Source organism: Sphaeramia orbicularis, chromosome 8, assembly GCF_902148855.1.
Source record: "Sphaeramia orbicularis chromosome 8, fSphaOr1.1, whole genome shotgun sequence".
In the NCBI taxonomy this organism is placed as follows: Eukaryota; Metazoa; Chordata; class Actinopteri; order Kurtiformes; family Apogonidae; genus Sphaeramia; species Sphaeramia orbicularis.
This window is the reverse complement of record NC_043964.1, coordinates 5,653,658-5,675,573: the sequence shown is the minus strand read 5'-3', so window position 1 is coordinate 5,675,573 and position 21,916 is coordinate 5,653,658. Positions and strand designations below refer to the sequence as shown.

The window sequence follows — 21,916 nt, the reverse complement described above, 5'->3', positions numbered from 1 at the left end:
TTTTCCTGCATGTACACAGGTTAATCTGATTTAATTTCTTCGTTCACATCTGCACGTGTAAAAAAAAAAAAACTAAATCAAAGAAAACAAGTACATAGTCATAGTCAAACATGAGCAGAAGACATTAGAGCCTGTTTCCATGACCATTAAAGTCCAATAACTGTAATCGGATAATTGTAATAATCAGATCTGACGCATTCACATGCACTTCAGAAATGCGATTATTGTAAACCATGGTTTAGACACTCCAGTCCATTATCGGATTTCTTTCAGAGTTCGAACATACATAATGATAGCAGAATCAAACTTCCTGTTATTGTCTTTGTTCTGACTATGTAACTTCCCTTTATTGTGATTTTAATCATTTTTACACGTGCACAGACATAAAAGAACTAATTAAATCAGATTAACCTGTATACATGCATGAAGACATCGGAATATTAGGGCAAATCCAGCTGTGTTAATCTGATTTATTATAATCAGATTACTTCTGTTTAGATGATCACTGGATTGATCTGATGACTCCACATATTGGATAATGATCGGAGTATTAGTGCGTATGTAAACGGCTTCAATGTTACTTTATTGATCATGCTAGCTGGAATACTAGTATAATAAAAATGAGAGACAAACTTGAGCGTATTTTCAGGTTGGAAGTGGTTTAAATCATTGATAATCCCTTCATAATAAGATAATAAAGTAATAATAATACGAGGAAGTCAAAAAGTTCTCAAACAAATGTCAAAGACAGTCCCAGGGATTCTGCAAAAAAGGAATCTACCAATGGAAACACAGTGTTTAGACTCTAATGGAGCTTCTGTAGAGAAATAATTTTGTTATTTTGATAATTAAACTTTTCGTTACTTTTGTCTGAGAAGGTTTTGACTCTCCCTTGAAGCGCTGAGCAAGGTTATTATCGTTAACGAAAACTAACGAAATGATGAAAAGTAGAACTGAAAAAACATTTTCGTTAACTGAAATAAATAAAAACTATAATTAAAAGAAAAAAACAAATAACTGAAACTGTTTTGTGTGCTTACAAAACTAACTAAAACGGACAAAAACTACGGATAAAATTCCCTTTGTTTTTGTCTTTGTCAATGTCGGATTGATATAAAATCGATTTATTTCGCTCAAGCAATTTTAACTGCTGGCACCATATGATATTTAACGGTCCGTCACTTGTGTTCACTTGTGGTTTCCAGTCGTCTTCTGGTCCCCACTCTACCTGGAAACATGGAGACTAAAGTTGGGAGAAAGCAGCAGAGTCCTGTCTGGGATTTATTTGAATACGACGATAGAGAAGAAGAGAAAAGATATATATAAAAAAAACAAAAAACAAAAAACTAAAGTAAGCATTTAGAAAATAACAAAAACTAATAAAAACTAGCAAACCTGCTGTAAAAACTAATTAAAACTAACTGAATTAGAGAAAAAAAAGTCAAAACTAAACTATAATGAAAAATCCAAAACTATTATAACCTTGGTGCTGAGAAATACGATAATGGACTGAAACATCTAAACCAGGGTTTTTGAATTTCGCATTTCTGAAGTGCATGTAAAAGCGTCAGATCTAATTATTACAATTTTCTGATTATTAACAGTTATCAGACTTTTAATGTTGGTGTAAACTGGCCCAGTGTCCGTGAATTTTTTTAATCGTTTCATAATTTCTCAAACAATCCCCTGTGACTTCTAACTTTCCCCCCAATGACTTCTCATGATTGCTACGAATGAAACCGTCTCAAATTCAATCCCACTCAGCACCGTTCAGATCTGCACCGTGGCCGAGGGTCTAATCAGGACGGACGGAACGAGCTGATTAAAAAGAAAGAAAATGAGGAACAAAGCCGAGCTGTGACAGGAGTTCTATTTCAGAGGAGTCCTGATTGAACCGCTTCAGTGGAAGATGGCCTGTATTGACTGGTGGAATGAGGTCGGACTCTATAAAAGTCGTAGAACCCGACCATGTGGCTGATGTTATGACGGAGCCGTTAAAACGAGGCGCTGGCGCTGGTTGGATGCAGATGGAACCGGACGGTGGTGCAGGTGTGAGCTGCCCAGAACGTTTGCCAACACGTCGAGAGCTCTGGTTAGGATCAGTGTCAGCGATGCTCCTGCAGAGTGTCTGTCTAAACAGGAAGGAAAGGATGGGGGGGGTGCAGTGGACCGTGGCCATCACCGGACAGCAATGACGTGGATAGAAACAGTGAACAGAGGAGGACACAGGCAGGTTTATAACAGCGAAAAGGAATAAAAATAGTTCCAGTGTACGTAAGCCTCTGTTCTACGTGGATCAGAACCAGCTGAATGTGTGAGGTTGTTCAGGTTCTGTTCTATGTTCCAGTCCTGTGGTCTGGATGAAGGAGATCAATCTAACTATAGAAGTGGGCGGGACTTTCACTGGAGGAGAACTCAACTCATCCAATCACAGTCCATATATGACTTCTATCAGTGATCTATCAGTGATCAATAGGAACTAGACTGACCATGGACCAGTAGAAGGAAAGGAACAGTTAGAATATTTACAAAAATGAACAAATAAATCGACAAAATGAACAAAAATTAACAAAATAATCAACAAAATATCCAAAAAAATGAACAAAATAATCAAACTAATCAACAAAATGAATAAAATAATCCAAAAAATTAACCAAAATGAACAAAATAATCAACAAAATGAATAGAATAAGTCTATATGTGACTTCTATCAGTGATCAATAGGAACTTGACTGATATCTGGAACCATTTACATGTTCTAAACCATCAACATATGGACCAGTAGAAGGAAAGGAACGTTTAGAATATTTAAACAAAAATGAACAAAATAATTGATAAAATGAGCAAAATAATCAACAAACTGAACAAAATTATTAACAAAATGAACAAAATAATCAACAAAAGGAATAAATTAGTCCATTTATGACTTCTATCAGTGATCAATAGGAACTAGACCGATATCTGGAACCATTTACATGATATAAATCATCAACATATGGGCCAGTGGAAGGAAAGGCGAAAAGTTTTGAAAAACTCATCAAAAAAAAAAAAAAAATCATGGTAATTTGTGCTTTTTTTGTTTGTTTCTTTTCCTTCTGCGTTTGTATTTTGTTTTGTTCTGTCTTTTTTTTAAGGTGGGTGGGAATGGATAATGGCTTATTATAGTTCATACACAGATTAAAATTGTTGTTCTCAGGATACATTGTATAAAGACAACTGTCTACTACCTTCAACTAGAACACTTGGAAATATTGTACATGTCAGCTATTACCATGTGTGTATGAAAATCTAACACAAAAATTTATTTAAAAAAAAAAATTGTGATCATTCTTTGTAAACATTGTCCCAAGAAAGATACATTAAAAAAAGGAAATGAAATTGAACAGTATTTTCATCAGAGAAGACGTTTATTAGCATCTTTGTTAGCATCTTCGTTAGCAATTTCTTCAAAGACGTTGGTGGGTACAGTGCTTTCACAACAGCTCATGCCATATTGGTTGGGGTGGAATCTGTCTGAGAAGATAACTATTACAAACTTTTTTTTTTATATATAGTCATGCAGTAGATAACAAAAAGTGTGAAAGACATGACAACAAATACTTATTACACATTCATCATTATACATTGGTGTGTGTTACCCCCCCCCCCCTTTTTTTTTTTTTTTTATTTAATTTTAATTTTTTATTTTTTTTACTTGGAGTAATCTTCCTGAAAACCAATGACCATTTGATATTTGCACCCTCTATATATTTGAAATTAATCTGACCACTCGTTTCGGAGATCATTGAAATCTAGACATTGTTGACCTTGAGTTTGACCCGTCAAGGTCACTCAAGGTCAAAGGTCATGGACCCAAATGAAAGTCCACATAGTATGACTTTTATCAGTGATCAGTAGTAACTAATATTGATATCTGTAACCACGTACATGTTATAAACCATCAAAATATGGTCCATTAGAAGGAAAGGCACATTTTAAATATTTCAAAAATTCCTCAAAAATTCAAAAATCTGAATTTCTCAAAACTATGAACAAACTTTGTAGACATTGTCCCACTGAATTCAAAATGAATCTGACCAGTCGTTTCAGAGATTGTTGAATAAATTGCGAACACAGTGGCTGTTCTGGGTTGTTGTGGAGGCTCTGGGTCTGGTGTCCAGTCGGTGTCTGAGTTAATGAGACTAGATCCAGTTTGTGGAGGCTGAGAGAATACAGACAGAGAAGGTATGACGTTAGGAGCCACAGACCCCCCCCCCCACAACCCCCCCTTTTCTAAAGCTTTAAAATGAACCCTCTCCTCTTCCCTGGCACAACGATGCATTGATAGTGATGAGAGAACACCCACGGCACTCAGGAACGCCTCTGCATTCCGCAGGCGTTTCCATGGCGCCCCCCAATTGACAACAGGTTAAGAGGTTTGTGGGAAAAGAGAGCGTTGGTCTCCCATCCTCATCAGGCTAACGACTCCGGTTTAGGAGGTTTCAGATGAGTGAGTGACACCACAGCGCCCCCCACAGGGAGGATGGACATGATCAGGACAATAGTTTATGGACGGCCGTCACATCCATGAAACTGAAGATAAAAGGATAGACTGAGGTGCATTCACAGACATCTACACACACACACACACACACACACACACATATACATATACATATATATATATATATATATATATATATATATGCACTGGGACATTACATTATATATATTAGATGTTCATTACTTCAGTCTGTTTGTTTATTTCTGTATGTGTTTTGTCATTTGGACTTTGTATGGATGCAATCTTGGCCAGGTCTCACTTGCAAAAGAGATTCCTAATCTCAGGGGGACATCCTGGTTAGATAAAGGTAAAATAAAATTTAAAAAATAAATACATTTTATTTATTTATTTACTGATATCTTCTTAGGTTGTTTTCTTAATGTTTTTTTATTATTTGGGTGACAGAATTTGATCAACCTAATTGAGTTTTTGGTGTCATTTGTTTGTAGTTTTCCTTTTTTATTTCACCAACCGACCGACCAACCAACCAACCAACCAACCATTATACAAACAAACAACAGTTAAACAAACGACCATCAACCAACCAACAAACCAACTATTATACAACCAACCATCAAACAAACAAACAAACAATTAAACAACCAACCATCAACCAACTAACCATCAAACCAACCCACCAACCATTAAACAAACAACCATCAGACAAACAACAATTAAACAACCAACCAATGAACCATCAAGCAAACAAACAACCAACAATTAAACAACCAACAAATAAACCAACAAAACAAACAATTAAACAACCAACCAACCAAACAAACAAACTGAAACTAGACTTAAACTCTGCATTTACACAAACTAAACTACTAAATATACTTTAAAACTAAACTTAAATTAACTGGTGCTGGTTTTAATTACAGCTCTACATTGTTTACTATTGTTTCACTGTATTATATACTGTTATTTTCATGCTTAGATACTGACAGTATTTCAATCAATCACATTTTTATTTATATAGCGCTACATCGTAACAAAAGTTATCTCATGACACTTGAGCTGGTCTAAACCAGACTTTTATTTCACTTTGTTGTTTCTTTTATGTATTTCTTTGTGCTCCTTTAGCAACATTTCATTCTCGTCTTGAACTCCTTTACCTGCGTTACCCAGAAATAACTGAACTCAAACTATCAAACATTCAAGAATCAGATTTTTTTTTTTCCTTCTCTCTCTTTTCTTTTTACTCTAACTGGATCTGTGTATTGTGATTTGGCATCCTGAACCTTTTTATTGGTTTATTTTTTAGAGGACCCCAAGAAGACTAGCCTTGCGTTTGTGCGTCGGCTAATGGGGATCCTCAATAAAGCATAAACAAGAATAAGAAACCAAGGAAAGTACATTTAATCAAAGTTTTTGCAGTTACTTAAACGAGCTCTTTAGTGCCAAACCCAGACTTTGTGAGTGAAAATATGCATCACTGCGGGAATAAAACAGGTTTGTATTAAAAAGCCATTACCAAATGAGACGCCCCGCTGAGTTAAACACCTGAACGTCTCCCCTTCCACTCGCTGATATATTTCTTACTGTTTTCTCCCGGCAGTGGTGAGGGTGGACGGCGGCCCCCAGCCCGACTCCCCTCCTCCTGAAGTCTGAAGAAGAAGAAGAGGAGGACGAGGAGGCATCGGACCTGGAGACAGCACGAGGAAGCGAGGACGTGAACTTTGGACCAAAAAGAGAGAATTGGGGGAAGTGGGAATGGGGTTGGGGAGGGAGGAGGGGGGTTGCGTAGGGAATGTAAAACGGACTCCTATTCATGTCTGAAGTAGCTACAGAGCAAAGACTGGACGTTTATGGACCTCCCAGCACCTTCGGACCACTGTCGGACTCTTCATCCTTGCATAATAAAGAGTCCGATCCACCTCTCAGCCGTGCCTGGACACGACCTCTACGGCGATACCAACCACGATCTGGACCAGTGTCACTTCAGCTGCGGATACATAACCATAAATACGCCAGTGCATCTCATATTAACCCAATAATCCAGTATCTAATGTCGTCATATGATGGAACTCTCACTAACTGCCAACTTATTACCCTCAACCCCTTTTTGGAGCTTTGTGTTTTTCCTGTAAACCCACCGTCAGAGGACATAGAACACTTATACGTTAAAGGTAAATAGTCGGTTAAGGTACTCCACTATCTCCTAATCAAAGAGCGAGGCATCCTTTTCCTTCCCAGCATTCCCACTCTCAGATAATCCTTTCTCTCCCCGTAGGATTCGCTCTATTAAACCCCCGCCGCCATCTGCGATACAAAACACAGCAGGGGAGTCGTGAGTCACTCCCAACTCCTTGTGAAGTTTCTTGTTCTTTAATCATTTACCACGCAGACCAATTTCACGGCATGTCATTGTTTAAGATCGGCCGATAAGAAGTGACTCATATTTGGGAAGAAAGGCTGCGCCGCCCTGACAGTAATCGACTATTTTTTGAATGAGATGCATCTTTCTTGGGCTCCTGGGTCTTATATCGCTGCATCTCCTCGCCACCTCCAGGGATTGTATTTCAGATGTTTGGAGTTTAAATCTGCCCGTCTCCTCTTTGAGGTGCATTACTTTGGTTTTTGTGGTTTTGGGTTACATGGGCTGATTCAGCAGGGTGCCTCCGAGTCGCTCTGTGAAGTCTGGATGAGAGAAATGTCTCTGCTGACTCACCGGGAGGGGAAGCCATGGCGTCATCAGTGACGCCACATACGGAGCTGCTCATTAGAATGAAATCCCCCCCCCCCCCCCCCCCCCCCAAAAAAAAAATGCTGTTGAAAACTGGAACATCCCTTAGAGGCAAATGTTACTATCTCTGCATCTTCACAGGCCGGTGATAAACAGAACCACAGGGATGGGAACCGAGAACCTACAGAAGAGGATTAAGGCCACTGGAAAAAAAAATAAAAAAGGTTCAATATATATTTTAATAATTATTCTGAGAAAAAAAAAAAAGAGATTAAAGAGTGATTAAAGTCAGAATTCTGAGATTAAAGTCAGAATTCTGAGAAAAAAGTTGGAATTCTGAGATTAAATTCAGAATTCTGAAAAAAAAGTCAGAATTCTGAGATTAAAGTCATAATTCTGATTAAAGTCACAATTCTGAGAAAAGTCAGAATTCTAAGATTAAAGTCACAATTCTGAGATTAAACTCAGAATTCTACGATTAAAGTCAGAATTCTGAGAAAGAAAGTCAGAATTCTGACTTTAATCTCAGAATTCTGAGAAAAAAAATCATAATTCTGAGATTAAAGTAAGAATTCTGAGATTAAAGTCAGAATTCTGATTAAAGTCACAATTCTGAGAAAAAAGTCAGAATTCTAAGATTAAAGTCAGAATTCTGAGAAAAAAGTCAGAATTCTGACTTTAATCGCAGAATTCTGAGAAGAAAAATCATAATTCTGAGATTAAAGTCAGAATTCTGAAAGAAAAGTCAGAATTCTGACTTTAATCTCGGAATTCTGAGAAAAAAATCAGAATTCTGAGATTAAAGTCAGAAGAAGTCTGAGAAAAAAGTCAGAATTATGACGTAATTATTATAACAGAATTATGACAGAATTATAGTGAACTGAGGCGCTAATGCATCCCACCAACACAAGCCCCGTTACAGCAAATTCTGACGGGCAGGTAGTTATTACCTCAGGGTTTCAGATGCATTTACCTTCTGTTGGGATTGATCTATTAACCGCACGAACGAATGAACGAACAAACCTGCTTATTTGCGTAAAGTGAGCGCGAACTGGCTTTTATGAGGTTTGTTCCAATTGAATGCAAAATATTAGTGCACAGCTGACATTAAAGAGTTAATGCGAACAAAGACATGCATACTATAGTTTATTCCCTAATCCAATGACAGTCAATAAGGAGTCGAATTGATAGCGCATTCCAATGATAACGTAATCGATTCCCATCCCTACTGAGCTGACGTGCTAGTGCATCACATCGTCACTGTCGCTTGCGTCAACACAAGCCCCATTAGAGCGAATTCCGACAGACATGTAGTTATTACTTCAGGGTTTCAAATCCATTTACCCCCTGATGGGATCGACCTGTAAACCAAACAAACAAACCTGTTCATGTACGTAAAGCGAACAGGAACGGGCTTTTATGAGGTTTGTTCCAATCAAATGCAAAATATTAGTGCACAGTTGACTATAGTTTATTCCCTAATCTAATGAGAGTCAATAAGGAGTGGAATCGATAACTGATTCCGATGACAACAGAATCGATTCCCATCCCTACTGAGCTGAGGTGCTAGCACATCGCATCGTCACTGTTGCTTGCGTCAACACAAACCCCCATTAGAGCGAATTCCGACAGGCAGGTAGTTATCACCTCGGGGTTTCAGATCCATTTACCCTCTGTTGGGATCAACCGTGAAGCTGAGGTACGTGGGCCGCGACCCTCTTTGAAGCAGCGGCGTGACATTAAAGATCGCACATCCACGTCTGAGCTGCTGACATTTACTGTATCACCATGGTGATATATAAAAGCACTTAGTTCTAAAGCTGGGTGGCACCTTTTATCACACAGGACCACTTTTATGCCCCCCCACCCCCCCCTCCTCCCGCTGCGTCATGTAACAGTAGAGGCAGTTGACCTCGTTATGTTGTAAAAAGACGGACTACGCCGCTTTAGCGCTCGTTCCTACGGGGGCACGGACTTACTCAGGATCCCTCTTACTGTAGGACGACTTGTCAACAGAACATGAAACAGGTTCTGTAAACCTAACAGACAGGTACAAATATGAAGCAGCTGTGGATGCTGCTCCACAAAGGAAACGTGGAGGAAGGTGCTGATAAGGAAATTAAAGCCCAGCACGGTGTAGAAAAGGCTAATGCAGACGTGGACTTGTCAGGCATGCTCGTAGAATTAGTCGGAATCAGGTGGATCGAACGTGTCAGCCAAAGGAAACAGACTTTCTGCTGTGTTCATTTGGGATTCACTCTGTGTCACTGCAGCGACATGAATGAAAACAACTAAAGCTCTGAGCGCGTCGCTGATGTGGGCATGTGCAATGGACATGTGACCACCGACACACACATCCTGTCATCACACACACACACACAAATATTCACACAGTGACAGAGTATGATTCACTCGTCTATTGAGAGAGCTGCTATGAATCATCCTGATCCGAGCTGCAGCAGTGGCATTAACCCTTTAAAGGACACTCATTGAAACACTCTGAAATTCAACATTTCAACTTCAGTGTGTTATTGAACATCGTCATCTACCGCCTTGTCCAAACAAAAATCACTCATATTCACTATTTACGACTTCAACATGTCTATAAAGTCTCTTTGAATCACTATATGTTGTTATAAAAACTGACTGGATTGGACCCATATTTAATGTTTGAGGAAGTGACCAAAAACAGTCACTTGCCCAATAAAGGGTTACACCAAAAGGAATTCCAAAAACTCTTCTAAAAGACACAAAGAGGAATTGAAATGAAGAATGTCGCCTAAAAAAAAATTATGATTCCTCATTAAATTTGGAGCTTTTTGGACGTGTGTCGACTGAATTTACATCAACAGGAGTTAACCCTTTAAAGGACACTCATTGGAACACTCTGAAATTCAACATTTCAACTTCAGTGTGTTATTGGACATCGTCATCTACCTCCTTGTCAAAACAAAAATCACTCATATTCACAATTTACAGCTTCAACATCTCTGTAAAATCTCTCTGAATCACCAACATATTAGGCAAGGGATTGGCCCCGTATATAATGTTTGAGGAAATGACCAAAAATAGTCACTTGCCTGATAAAGGGAACTCCAAAAACTTTTTAAAAAGACACAGAAAGAGATTGAAATGCTGTGTATCTTCTAAAAAAAAAAAAAAAAAGATGATTCCTCATTAAATATTGAGTTTTTTGGACATGTGTCAACTGAATTTACATCACTGGATTGGACCCATATTTAATGTTTGTGGAAATGACCAAAAATAGTCACTTGCCCGATAAAGGGTTAAACCAAAAGGAACTCCAAAAACTCTTAACAAAAGGCACAAAAAGAAAATGAAATGCTGTATGTCTTCTAAAAAAAATGATGATTCCACATTAAATTTGGAGTTTTTTGAACATGTGTCGACTGAATTGACATCAACAGGAGTTAACCCTTTACAGGATACTCATTGAAATACTCTGAAATTCAACATTTCAACCACTTTGTAATTTTATAAAAAAAAAAAAAACAAAACAAAAACCAAACAACAACATGCTTCTGGACTTTACTGAGACACGGAATAAGCCCCATATTTAGATTTTTGTGGACATGACCAAAAATAGTCACTTGCTCAGTAAAGGGTTAAAACAGTCACTGCTACAGTTGAACTGACCAGGATGTTGATTTACTCCCATCTCAGTTTGGTTTCCATGTGAGGCTCCGACACCCACCTACCCCCCAAACAGGATTATTTGATTTCTACAGCAGCTTGTGAAGTGCAACACATTTCCAGAATGTACAACCCGAATATAAACAGAAATATGCAAGAAACATTCAATGACACCGTTTACGTTTGCCTTGGTTTGGTTGTTTTCACCTTTGCATTTCCGGTTTGTTCATATTATGGATAGTATTACACTTTGGAACCAGTATTTTTTCTAACGGATGTTATTTTGTAGCACTTATTAGATGTAAAATGAATGCACTCAAAGAGTGTACCACATTTCAAGTGCCTGTGTACAGTGTCAGGTGTCTTTAAGTTTGTTATTTTTACATTTATTTGGATCATTTTTGAATATGTGTTTGATATTTTGAGAGCTAATGAAGGTTTTTAGTAAATAGAAGTCAGAAATACTGATGAGCATTGAAGACTCAAGCTAAACTGTCACCCATGTAGAGACTTTGGACCAATCCCAATTCGCCCCTTGGCCCCTCCCCCTTACCCCTACCCTGTGGCCCTTGCACTTGGCCCCTCCCCCTTGAAATGGAGTTGTAAGGGGTAGGGGTTTAAGCATTCCCCTACAAAATGCGACAACTCTTCCAGACCTGTTACATCACTGATGCCGCTATGAACAAATGCGACAACTTTGCTTCCGACAGAATTCCCGATGCCGTCAGCAGCTGTAACCATCTCTGTGGGGGTTATTCTCACCCTTACCTGTAATGCTAATGCAGTCTGTGGATTAGAATCTGCAGATTCGTCCAGTTTTTTCCATTTTGAAAAAGGACAAAAAATTACGTAGATATGGTCAGAAATACAACACTTGCTTTATATCACTATAATAACGCTATATTGTTTGTTTGCTTCGGATTTAAAGCGTCATATCTCCAGTTGTATTTGCTCTATCAAAATCAAATAAAAAGTGGGAGAGTGTTTCACGTCCGCACTTATCCCCTTTGGTCTACGTGACTGACTTCCGATGCTACGAAGTGTTGTAAATGTCATATGATTCAGTCAGGTTAATAAAACAGTATTAAAGAATAATAAATAAAATATAAACAAAAAAAAGAACCTCCGCAATATCTTCATTTGAATAAATGCCTAAAAACATTGATACAGTACTTTTTAATATCGATACATTATCGCGAAATGAAATATTGCGATATATTGCAGAACCCATATTTTCGTACACCCCTAATCAGGACACCCTTTCACATGAACACGCAAAACGGAGGGGGAGGGGCCAAGGGGTGAATATGGATTGGGCCTTTCAGTACAAATAGGTCGCTAATGAACACATACTGTAGGATACCATGCTATAAAATACAGGATACTACTAGGGTCATGTAGCATTTTGACGACATATACAGTACATGCCACTTCTACTCTGAAACTCACATATGCTATTAGTCGGTAGAAACCAGTCGGACTGTGCAGACGTTTTTGCATGTACAGGAACTGTGACTGTACCTCGGTTTCAGAGGCCACAGGACACGTCGTAATCTCCCGCCAATGTCAAAACTTCGGGAGGTTCACTGTGATTCTACATGATATTATCACAAACTCAACACGGATCGAAAAAACGCTGAATGTCACCTGTACTTACCTACTAATGTAAAATTCAACGTGTAAATGTGAATTTCTTAGAGTTGATACGAGATACAAAAGTACAAATATAAAATGTAAAAAAAAAAAAAAAAAAAAAAAAAAACAGTCTGCAGATGAAATGAGCATCTATAATACAATAAACAGAGATGTCATTGCACCATGTGTCCAGTTTGGTTTTTGTTTGATTAAAGGTTAAAGGGTTAAAGGTTAAACCTCATTTTTTAGTGTCACTGAGGCAGTTCGTCTGTTTATACGTCTGCTGTCGTCGTGTTTACCCGACTGTACCAAAGGTGTAAATGTCAGTAGGACTGTGTTAACATGTGGATTTGATGAATGCGTTTGTACAGAACAGAAGTTCTCTGTGTCCGTCTGTGACACCTGCAGGATTACACATGTGGACAGAGACACATGTGTTTGTCTTTGGAACTGACAGACCTCAAAGTCCCAGAGGAACAAATGCACTCAGATTAATTATAAATGTGAGCGACCAGGGCTTCAGATGGGGTGTGTTTGTGTAGGTAGTGGTGGTGGTGATGTGTGTGGGGGGGGGTTTCCACCACAGCGAGGTGTTACAGGATGGAGCTCCAACAGCTGGAAGCCGTCAAACTCAGGTTCACTTCTGCTCTTTTAGTCTTTTTTTTTAACCCTTAAAGGCCCAGCACTACTTTTGTGTCAGGTCTTAAATTTAATTATCCGGACATCTAACCTTTATCACTATTTATTATTGTAATATTATCTTGTGTTTTGCACTTTTTCAGTATAAATCAGGTATTTTCTTATATTTAATTCACTGATCATGTAGATGTTCAAAAAAGCTGAGAGTAAAGTTGTGTTTTATTATATCAGAAACAGAGAAAACTGAAGAAAATGTGACTTTTTCACTCAAATCTCTCATTAACTGAACATAAACCCAGCGTGTCCATCCACTGTCATTTATTAAACTAAATGGGTTTTACTGGTGAATTAATATTTCCATTTTTATCCATTTTGTTCCTAATTTTCTCCATATTATCTGGTCAGTTTTATTATTCGCCTTTGTTCATTTCATTTACTATTTCACTTGTTTTTGTTCATTTTTTTTGCCCCTCTTCTATTTTTTTTTGTCCAAATTACTTCAGTTTGTGGCTCATTTTCTTCATGCTAGTTATTATTTTGTTGATTTATTTTTCATTTCTGTTCATTTTATTCATCATTTTGGCTGTTTTGTTCATTTTCTTGTTTAGTTGATCCATAGGTTTTTGTAGTTATTTTTTTAATATATTTTTGTTCACTTTATCCACTGTCATTGATCCAACTCCACAGGTTTTACTGGTGAATCAATGTTGAGGAATATGACGGTGTTTCCACGGTAACTACGGAGCCTCTGAACGTCCAAATATGGTCATATCTGATGACCATGAAAAGATGAACTGTATTTTACACCAATTATTTCAACATGTTTCTTCAATTTTGTTCAGTTTGTGGCTTATTTTGTTCTTGTTGCTGTTAATTATCATTATTATTATTATTATTATTATTATTATTATTAATTTTGTGCATTTCATTGATCACTTTGGCTGTTTTTGGTCATTTTCTTGGCTATTTAATTTTCCTTCCTTTTTGTTAAATTTTTTTGATCCGTTTCTTGACTTTTCAACATTCTCTTTCCTATTTCATTATTTTTTTAATTCAGTTTTGTTCAAATTGTGTCTCAATTTGTTATTATTTTATTGATTTATTATTCATTTTTGTTCATTTTATTTTATTGTGGAAGATGATGGTGTTTCCATGATAACCACGGAGCCACTGAATGTCCAAATATGGTCATATCTGATGACCATGAAAAGAGGAATAATTGTATTTTACACCAATTATTCACATGTATTGATAGGATCAGTGGGTCAGCAGGTATTAAACAGTTTAGATGAGTGGATGGTTTTGGTTAAAAGTGGACGTTTGGGTCTTTAAGGGTTAAAGTTAGCTGTGATAGTGGGTTTTGCTTATTTCTCCGTGGGCTGTTGGAGATGGGAGAGGCCAGGCGTGGATTGGTTGATTTGTTTTAGGTGTAAACTGCTGCTGCTCTGATAGTTTCCACATGTGCTTTTATTGTTCTCACACAATAATGTCTGTATAGAACACTCATTAAAAAAACCACAAAAAACACAAATAACATAACATGATAGTGATCGTAGTTGAAACGGTACACAGTTCATGGTTTGTTGTATTGTGATCACATCTGCAGCTGTGTGTTGTGTTTCTTGTGTCGTATATTTACTCGTCAGGTGTTTCCACATCACATTTGGACTCGATTGAAAGACCTTCATGGGCTTCGCAGTCGAATGGAAGAACGCCATCCTCTAAAAATATCCTCCTCCAGGACGTGCGCTCCCATCGTGCACAGATGCAGATGGACGTGCTGAGGCTGGCGTCCGCAGCGTCGCTCTGCACACGTGCAGTTGTTGAGTCCAATCCAACCTGCGCTTGTTGTGTTTGAGCGCAGGATGTTCAGATTTATGCGTCTTACATCTAAAGCCACATGTCCCATAAATCCTGGGGCTTCCTCTCTTGGGGGACGTATCTATTTGCTGTCACCTCTTTCACAGATGAAATAGATTAAACAACTGCACATGCAGAGGTGGAAAGAAACTGAAACTGACTGTTGATAGTTTACTGTACCAGTGTATTTATACAGGGTTCCAACAGGTTCCATTTAAGTCTGTTGAAGACAGTTTGTGGGACTTTTTAAGACGACTTAAGACAGAATTTAATGTCTATTTCACAACCATACAGGCAAAAATCCATGAGTCCTAGAATTTAGGAAAACTCACGTCAACCAGGTCCACAATGATCTATTCTTCAACCAGGCATCACTACCCCCCCCCCCCCCCCCCAAGGGCTAATGTTTTTTGTTTGTTTCTTTGTTTGTTAACATTTTAGCAGCAAAGGTATTGGTTGAATTCATACCAAATTGAGTTTATAGATTACTAGTGACCCGGAATAGATCTCATTACATTTTGGGAAAATAGGTCAAAGTTCAATGTTTTTTAATGAACTTAAACATAAACAGATAAAGTTCCCCATTTACTTATAATGGGAGAAATTTCACATGTCTGTAGCAGCAAAACTATTGGTTGAATCCATACCAAATTTGATTTATAGATTGCCAATGACCCAGTATAGATGTGATTACATTTTGGGAAAAATACATCAAAGTTCAAATATTTTATGAATTTTTTAAATCTTTTTATTTCCATTTACTTATAATGGGCAACATTTCAAATGTCTATAACAGCAAAAATATTACATGAATTCATGCCAAATTTGGTTTACAGATTGCCAGTGACCCAGTATAGATGTGGTTACATTTTGGGAAAAGTACGTCAAAGTTCAAATTTTTTTACAAATTTTTTATATCTTTTTTTTCTCCCATTTACTTAGAATGGGCGACATTTCAAATGTCTATAAAAACATCAATTTTGTTTCAATTTATTTTCAAACTTGGCACATATATAGAGGCAACTGATATGACATCAGCACACATATAGAAATGACATCAGCTGGATTGATGCCAAAATAAACTACAACACGTGTGAGGGGCGGGGCTTGTTGTGCCTGGAACCACTTGTTAAACCTACACTTCCTCACAGTTACTTTTTGCTTCTGAGTCGTCCCTTAAAGTTCCTAAAGTCTGCTTTCTCAGCTGCACGTGTGTTGGGATGAATGTTTTGTGATTATTTCTGCAAAGTTAGTGATAACTGGTTCCTAATTTCAATATAAATTGTCGGGTTGGAACGAGTGGAACTGAGTCGACTAACGTTACTTTCTTTACAGTTTGGACATTTAACAAACACATTTAAACACAAGAGAGTAAAACAAGTTTGTGGAAACCGACCTCAAGACCTACCAGATCAAATTTAATACATTTTAAAGACTTTACGGTAGTAAATGCAGATTTGTAAATTCCAGACTTTTTAAGACCCTGTGGGTACCCTGGTATATATACAGAGAGTCCACAAAGTCTCTTTACACGTTCAGTCTAGAGTTACACCAGGTAACTCTGGTGGCCGGAATACAAACTCAGTCGTCAGTGAGTCCAGAAGAGTTTCCAAAAAACAAGCACCAACACCAAACAAACAAACACCAACAGGAACAGGCCACTCACACAACGGAAGTTACACGTTACAACTTTCTCGTAATAACTTGTCCTTTGAAAGATTTAAGTATTTGGATGTCGGTCCTCGCCTCCCAGTGTGAGAAACTTCTACCAAAACATTGACTTTCACAGACATTATCATAGCATCAGTTCAGAAATGACAGATTTTTAATGTATCTTTATCAACAAAACCACCAAACAAGTCAAATTTACCTGCATCTGTTTTTTAATTGGGTATTTCCCTTAAACTGTATTAACCCTTAAAGACCCAAACAGGTGACCAAACTCATCTACTGATCTGAACTGTTTAACATCTGTTAATCCTCTTAATCCGTGTCAATAATTGGTGTAAAATACAGTTCTTCAACTTTTCATGTTCATCAGATATGACCCATTTGGACGTTCAGAGGCTCCCTAGTCTACTTTCATTTTGTAATAATTTCCACGGATTTGTCTCAAACTGAATCACTTTTATGAATCAACATCTGTTTGTTCGCTCTGCCAACAATGACGTGTGATCAGCTGCATCAGTTTGTTGGTTTGTCTGGATTATGCACAAACGATACAGACATGACTTTATAAATCTTGGTAACAGACCAGACAGGAGTCCTGGTCTCATTCATTTTTTTTTAACCTATAATGGGTGATCTGGTCCAGACTCCGGTAATAAGATGTCAGGTTGAAGAAAAGCACTGACATGTACAACTCAACTCTGAATCAGACGTTAGGAGTTAGTTTTTATTCAGTAAAACACATTATTCCCTGACAGTTAAAAGGTTACATTAACAAGACGGTAAAATCACTTAATAATACATAATAGTCGCTTTTCCATTGACCCTCAAATTGCGTGAATATAACTTGCGTATAAAAATTTGCCTAATGGAAAAACAATTTTGACGACTTCAATTAAAAGTTTTTGTTCTTGCAAGAGGTGGTTTTGCAGACGTAGCGCAATAAGTATATCACACAAAACTGCAACGGAAAGACCTTTTTCCGCAACTAGAGTCATGCGAATAAAAAACAAAAAACAAAAAACATGTTGACAGACGTTAAAAAAAGAGAAGAAGAGTTTTATAAGAAACATGTCGCGGTATGTGTGGACACACCAGGAAACCCAATCATTTTTTAATTTAGTACGAGATAGAGGAGTAATATATAATAATAATGAATATATCTAAATCAATACCGTATTTACTTTAATCGACATGTTTATGGAATGACTTTTAATGTCATCTCGCGATAAATAAACAAATCATTGCATGTGTTATTTAATGGAAAAACTGACATTACGCACTTCTTTTTTTTCCCGACATTTAATAAATATTGGTAAAATGTTGCGCAGATGTCCAATGGAAAAGCGACTAATGTCTGACATTAACTCATTCATCACCTTCTGCTTTGCCACAGCCCCCTTTTGTCCAAATACGGTCACTTCTGGCTCAAAAATACCAATATGGAGATGCCCAAATGGTCAAACTGTCATATGTAAAATCCTTTTTGGAAGGGATTAGTTTGACATCGGAACGTGGGGTAAAGTAATAATAGCCAAAGATTTTAGTCCTGTCCAAATGCAGTAATCATCACCGCACGTCAGTAAAGATTACCGCGATTTTTATCTTCTGTAAAAGGGTCCGGGAAAATGACCCCCAGATAAAACTAATAGACCAGTACTTCATATGTATGTAGATTTTCCGTCACATCCTGTTTACAAGTGGATTTTCATGAATTTTCAAGCATGGAGGCTCTTGAAGAAACACTCAGTTTTCCAGTAGACAGTCGGACAAGTGCGTGTGAAACCTTGTCTACTGTCGGAGTTGGACGACAAACACGATTCAGAAGCAAAAGAGGGTCGAAAGCACTTGTTCAAGGCATGGGACTTCTGATGGTTTAGATAAGATAAGCTACGTAGTGAGGCGATGTGGATAGTAAAATAAATGTTAGTAGCTTAATGATCCGGTTGAAGAACAATAATATTAAGGAAGCGACATACGAACATGATGACAGGAGGGGACGGCAGTGCGTGAATGGATTAGCCCCTCCCACTTCTGGTAGTTTTACTGCTATTGTTTAATTGTCCATATGAGCATAAGATGTCAAGAAACCGTAGAAGGACGATGAACTGTGTAGATTTAAGTGGCCAAGGGTCAAAGGTCAAGACCGCAGCATAAACATAAGATCGTCCAAGGGCAGTGGTGGTTCTGACGGAACTGACGTTTCTGTTGTCATGAGGTGTTTGTTCAGGTACAAGAACAGCTGGGCTTTAGTCTGTGGAGGTGAAGGTAAAGGTGGACAAAGGTGTTTTCCATCCTTTATTTAACGGATCCGACTGTAATAGAACTGCTTCATCCTTAACCCACGGCCAACGGTTTCACCAAGGTCCATGAAAACACAGAGGAACGGTTCCAACAAACAAACCAAAGAGGAGAACACCATGAGTGGAGTGGGCAGTAGCCTTGGTGGATAGAAGTGTTCCATTCACTGTCTGTCTGAGTTTGAAACGTGGATCAGTCAATAAAACAGCAGCGGTATTTGTTGGTTTGTTTGTCAAAGGTGAACATATGTTGAATATATTCAGTTTTTTTACGCTGTTGATTCAACGTGATATCATGAATTCCGTACAGATAACACGCCATTTTTAATTGGTGTTATCTGTACGCATTACAAGCTTTCAGAGTGTATATTTACGCTGCGTAAAATAACACTCCATTAGCATGATTAGCGGTTAGGGTGATTAGTGGCTAGCACATTGACACACCATCAAATGGCGTTAAATAACATGCGAAAGGGTGAAAATGCGTACGTATAGCACATCAAATGCAATAAACTGGCGTCACAACGTGATTTCATGAGATTAGTCTGGTTGTGAAAAGAAACAATCTGACAGTAGTTACAGCAGAATACTACAGTCTGAGTACTTCCACTGAGTTCATATATGTTCAGATAAGAAGAGACTATATAAGGACGTACAGATAAACCTTATTTATCCACAGGAGGAAACGACGCTTTTTATTAGTATTATTATATGTATTTAAATCTAGGTTATAAAGTCTAGCAGCAATATTTGTGTTGAGATATACATTTGTATTTATGTTCAATGGAGGAATAATTTAGAGAAATGTAGGAAAATTGGAGTGATGATGATAAAAAAAAGGAAGAGGGGGGAAAAAAGAGAAAAGGCTGTCACTATAATTGTATTTGGGATTAGTGATTTTGCCTTTTTTTAGTTTCTTTTTTCTTTTCCCTAAGCTTCTTTCTGTACTATTATTTTAAACCCTTTTCTGATTTCTCACTTCTGTATACTCATTTCCTTTAATCCTTTAACTTATTAAACTGGCAATTTTGTTCCCGTTCTCTCTTCTGTTTCCACCTGGATATGGACAACCCACCCACACACACACACACCCACACACACACACATATATATATATATATATATATATATATATATATACACACACACACACACACACATTATATATTTTATGGAATCATCAAGTTTTAATCAAACTAAAACTCACAGATGTGAATTTTAACAGTCGGTCAAAATAACAGTGTGTCTTATAATGTTGACGCTGCATCAGCTGATAGTTTACATTATAGCTCTGTTAGCTTAGCTGTGTTGTAGCTCTGTTTATAGACTGAAAACAGCCACAATAAAACTACAAATCACCTGTTTTCTGTACAGCTGGTTTTTTTTAGTTTTTGATATTTGTGTTTTTCTTTCATCCTTTTTTAAAATTATTTTGTTCACTTTTACCTCATTTCATTTCTTATTTTGTTTGTTAATTTTTCTTATATATATATATATTTTTGCTAATTTTAGAGTTTTCTGCTCTTTTTTAAAATTACTTTGCCTGTGTGGCTTATTCTGTCCATATTTAATAGTTTGTTGATTTTTTTGTTTTTCTTAATTAATTTTTGTCCTTTGTAAAAAAAAAAAAAAAAAAATTTAAATTCTGTTGCTTATTCTGTTCATTTGATTAATGTTATTTTATTGACATGTTCCCTTTTTGTTCATTTTTCTCATTATTCAGAGCTATAAGTCTGAGACGCATTGGGCCATTGTGTTTGGCCTTTATTGGCCACCGTAGTATTGAAGTATTAAATGCAGATTTGTAAATTCAAGACTTTTACAGACTGTTTAAGACCCTGTGGGAACCCTGGGTTTATCTCCTTGAGCTGGTTTTAATTCATCTGTTTTTCCTGCAATAGGCATGAGTGTCCTTTTATCATTTTTAAACTTCTCTTCCATCTTTCTTGTCCTTCTTTCTCATCCTTCTTCCGTCTTTCTCGTCCTTCCATCTTTCTCATCCTTCTTCCACCTTTCTTGTCCTTTTTCCATCTTTCTTATCCTTCTTCCCTCTTTCTAGTCCTTCCATCTTTCTTATCCTTCTTCCCTCTTTCTCCCATCTTTCTTGTCCTTCTTCCATCTTTCTCATCCTCCTTTTCATTTCTGCTGACTTACAGACTTGATTAATCTTGACAGATGTAAAAAAAAAAAAAAAAAGCCCAGTTTGATTAGTGTCTCCATGTAAGTGCTCCCTGCTGATCCAATTAGAACTCCACCATCTATCTGCCACCCAAATCTCAGTTTGGCTTTTTAACGTATAGAAACCATTCGAAGGGGAACCGAAAAGGTACTTGGACACTCGTTGGTACTAAACAGGTCCAATCAAAGCAGAGTTCTGTCGGACCGGATCTGGACACGTTCCAGCTCTTATGTCATTTGGGTTTTTGTGGAGGATTTATCACTGAGGATTCATCTGGCACCAAACAGGGAGAAGAAAAAAGCCCATGTAGACGGTGGACTGGAGAGGCTGGGACGGTGATAAGAGTGTGGAGAACCCGCTGTGGGTCCAGTGGACCTCCACATATGGTCCTGCTTTTCCCTGTGGTTTGGCGGCGGCTCTGACGTTCCATACTTTCTGGTCTCAGCATTTTATTTTCATTTGCTTGAGGTCATTTTCACAAATACTTTCGGGTGTTTTTGTCAAGAGGGAAATTTAGAGGAAAAAGAAAAAGAAACACCCAGAGCAGCAGTCGAGTAAAACATTAAAGTGTACGACGCTTATTCTAGACGTTCCCCCAAGATACTAGGAGGTCTGCGGAAGAACCTTTGGGTCTAATTGGAATAATTCAGAACGGCTCTGATGTGGAATTAGCTCCAGAATAAACACACATGATCCCCAAAGCAGTCAGCAGAGTAAAATATAGAACAGAATAGAATAGAATAGAGTATAGA

At 37.6% G+C, this 21,916-nt stretch overlaps 1 protein-coding gene across 1 annotated transcript in view; it reads left to right on the top strand.

Moving 5' to 3' along the window:
* The window catches only part of ngfra (nerve growth factor receptor a (TNFR superfamily, member 16)), a 64,429-nt gene extending 58,189 nt beyond the window's left edge, over positions 1 to 6,240 (top strand). Inside the window, exon 6 of the mRNA XM_030140301.1 lies at positions 6,102 to 6,240. Coding sequence (XP_029996161.1) covers positions 6,102 to 6,154 — 53 coding nt within the window. The 3' untranslated portion in view covers positions 6,155 to 6,240. The remainder of the gene's footprint in view (positions 1 to 6,101) is intronic.
* The last annotated feature ends 15,676 nt before the right edge of the window (positions 6,241 to 21,916 follow it).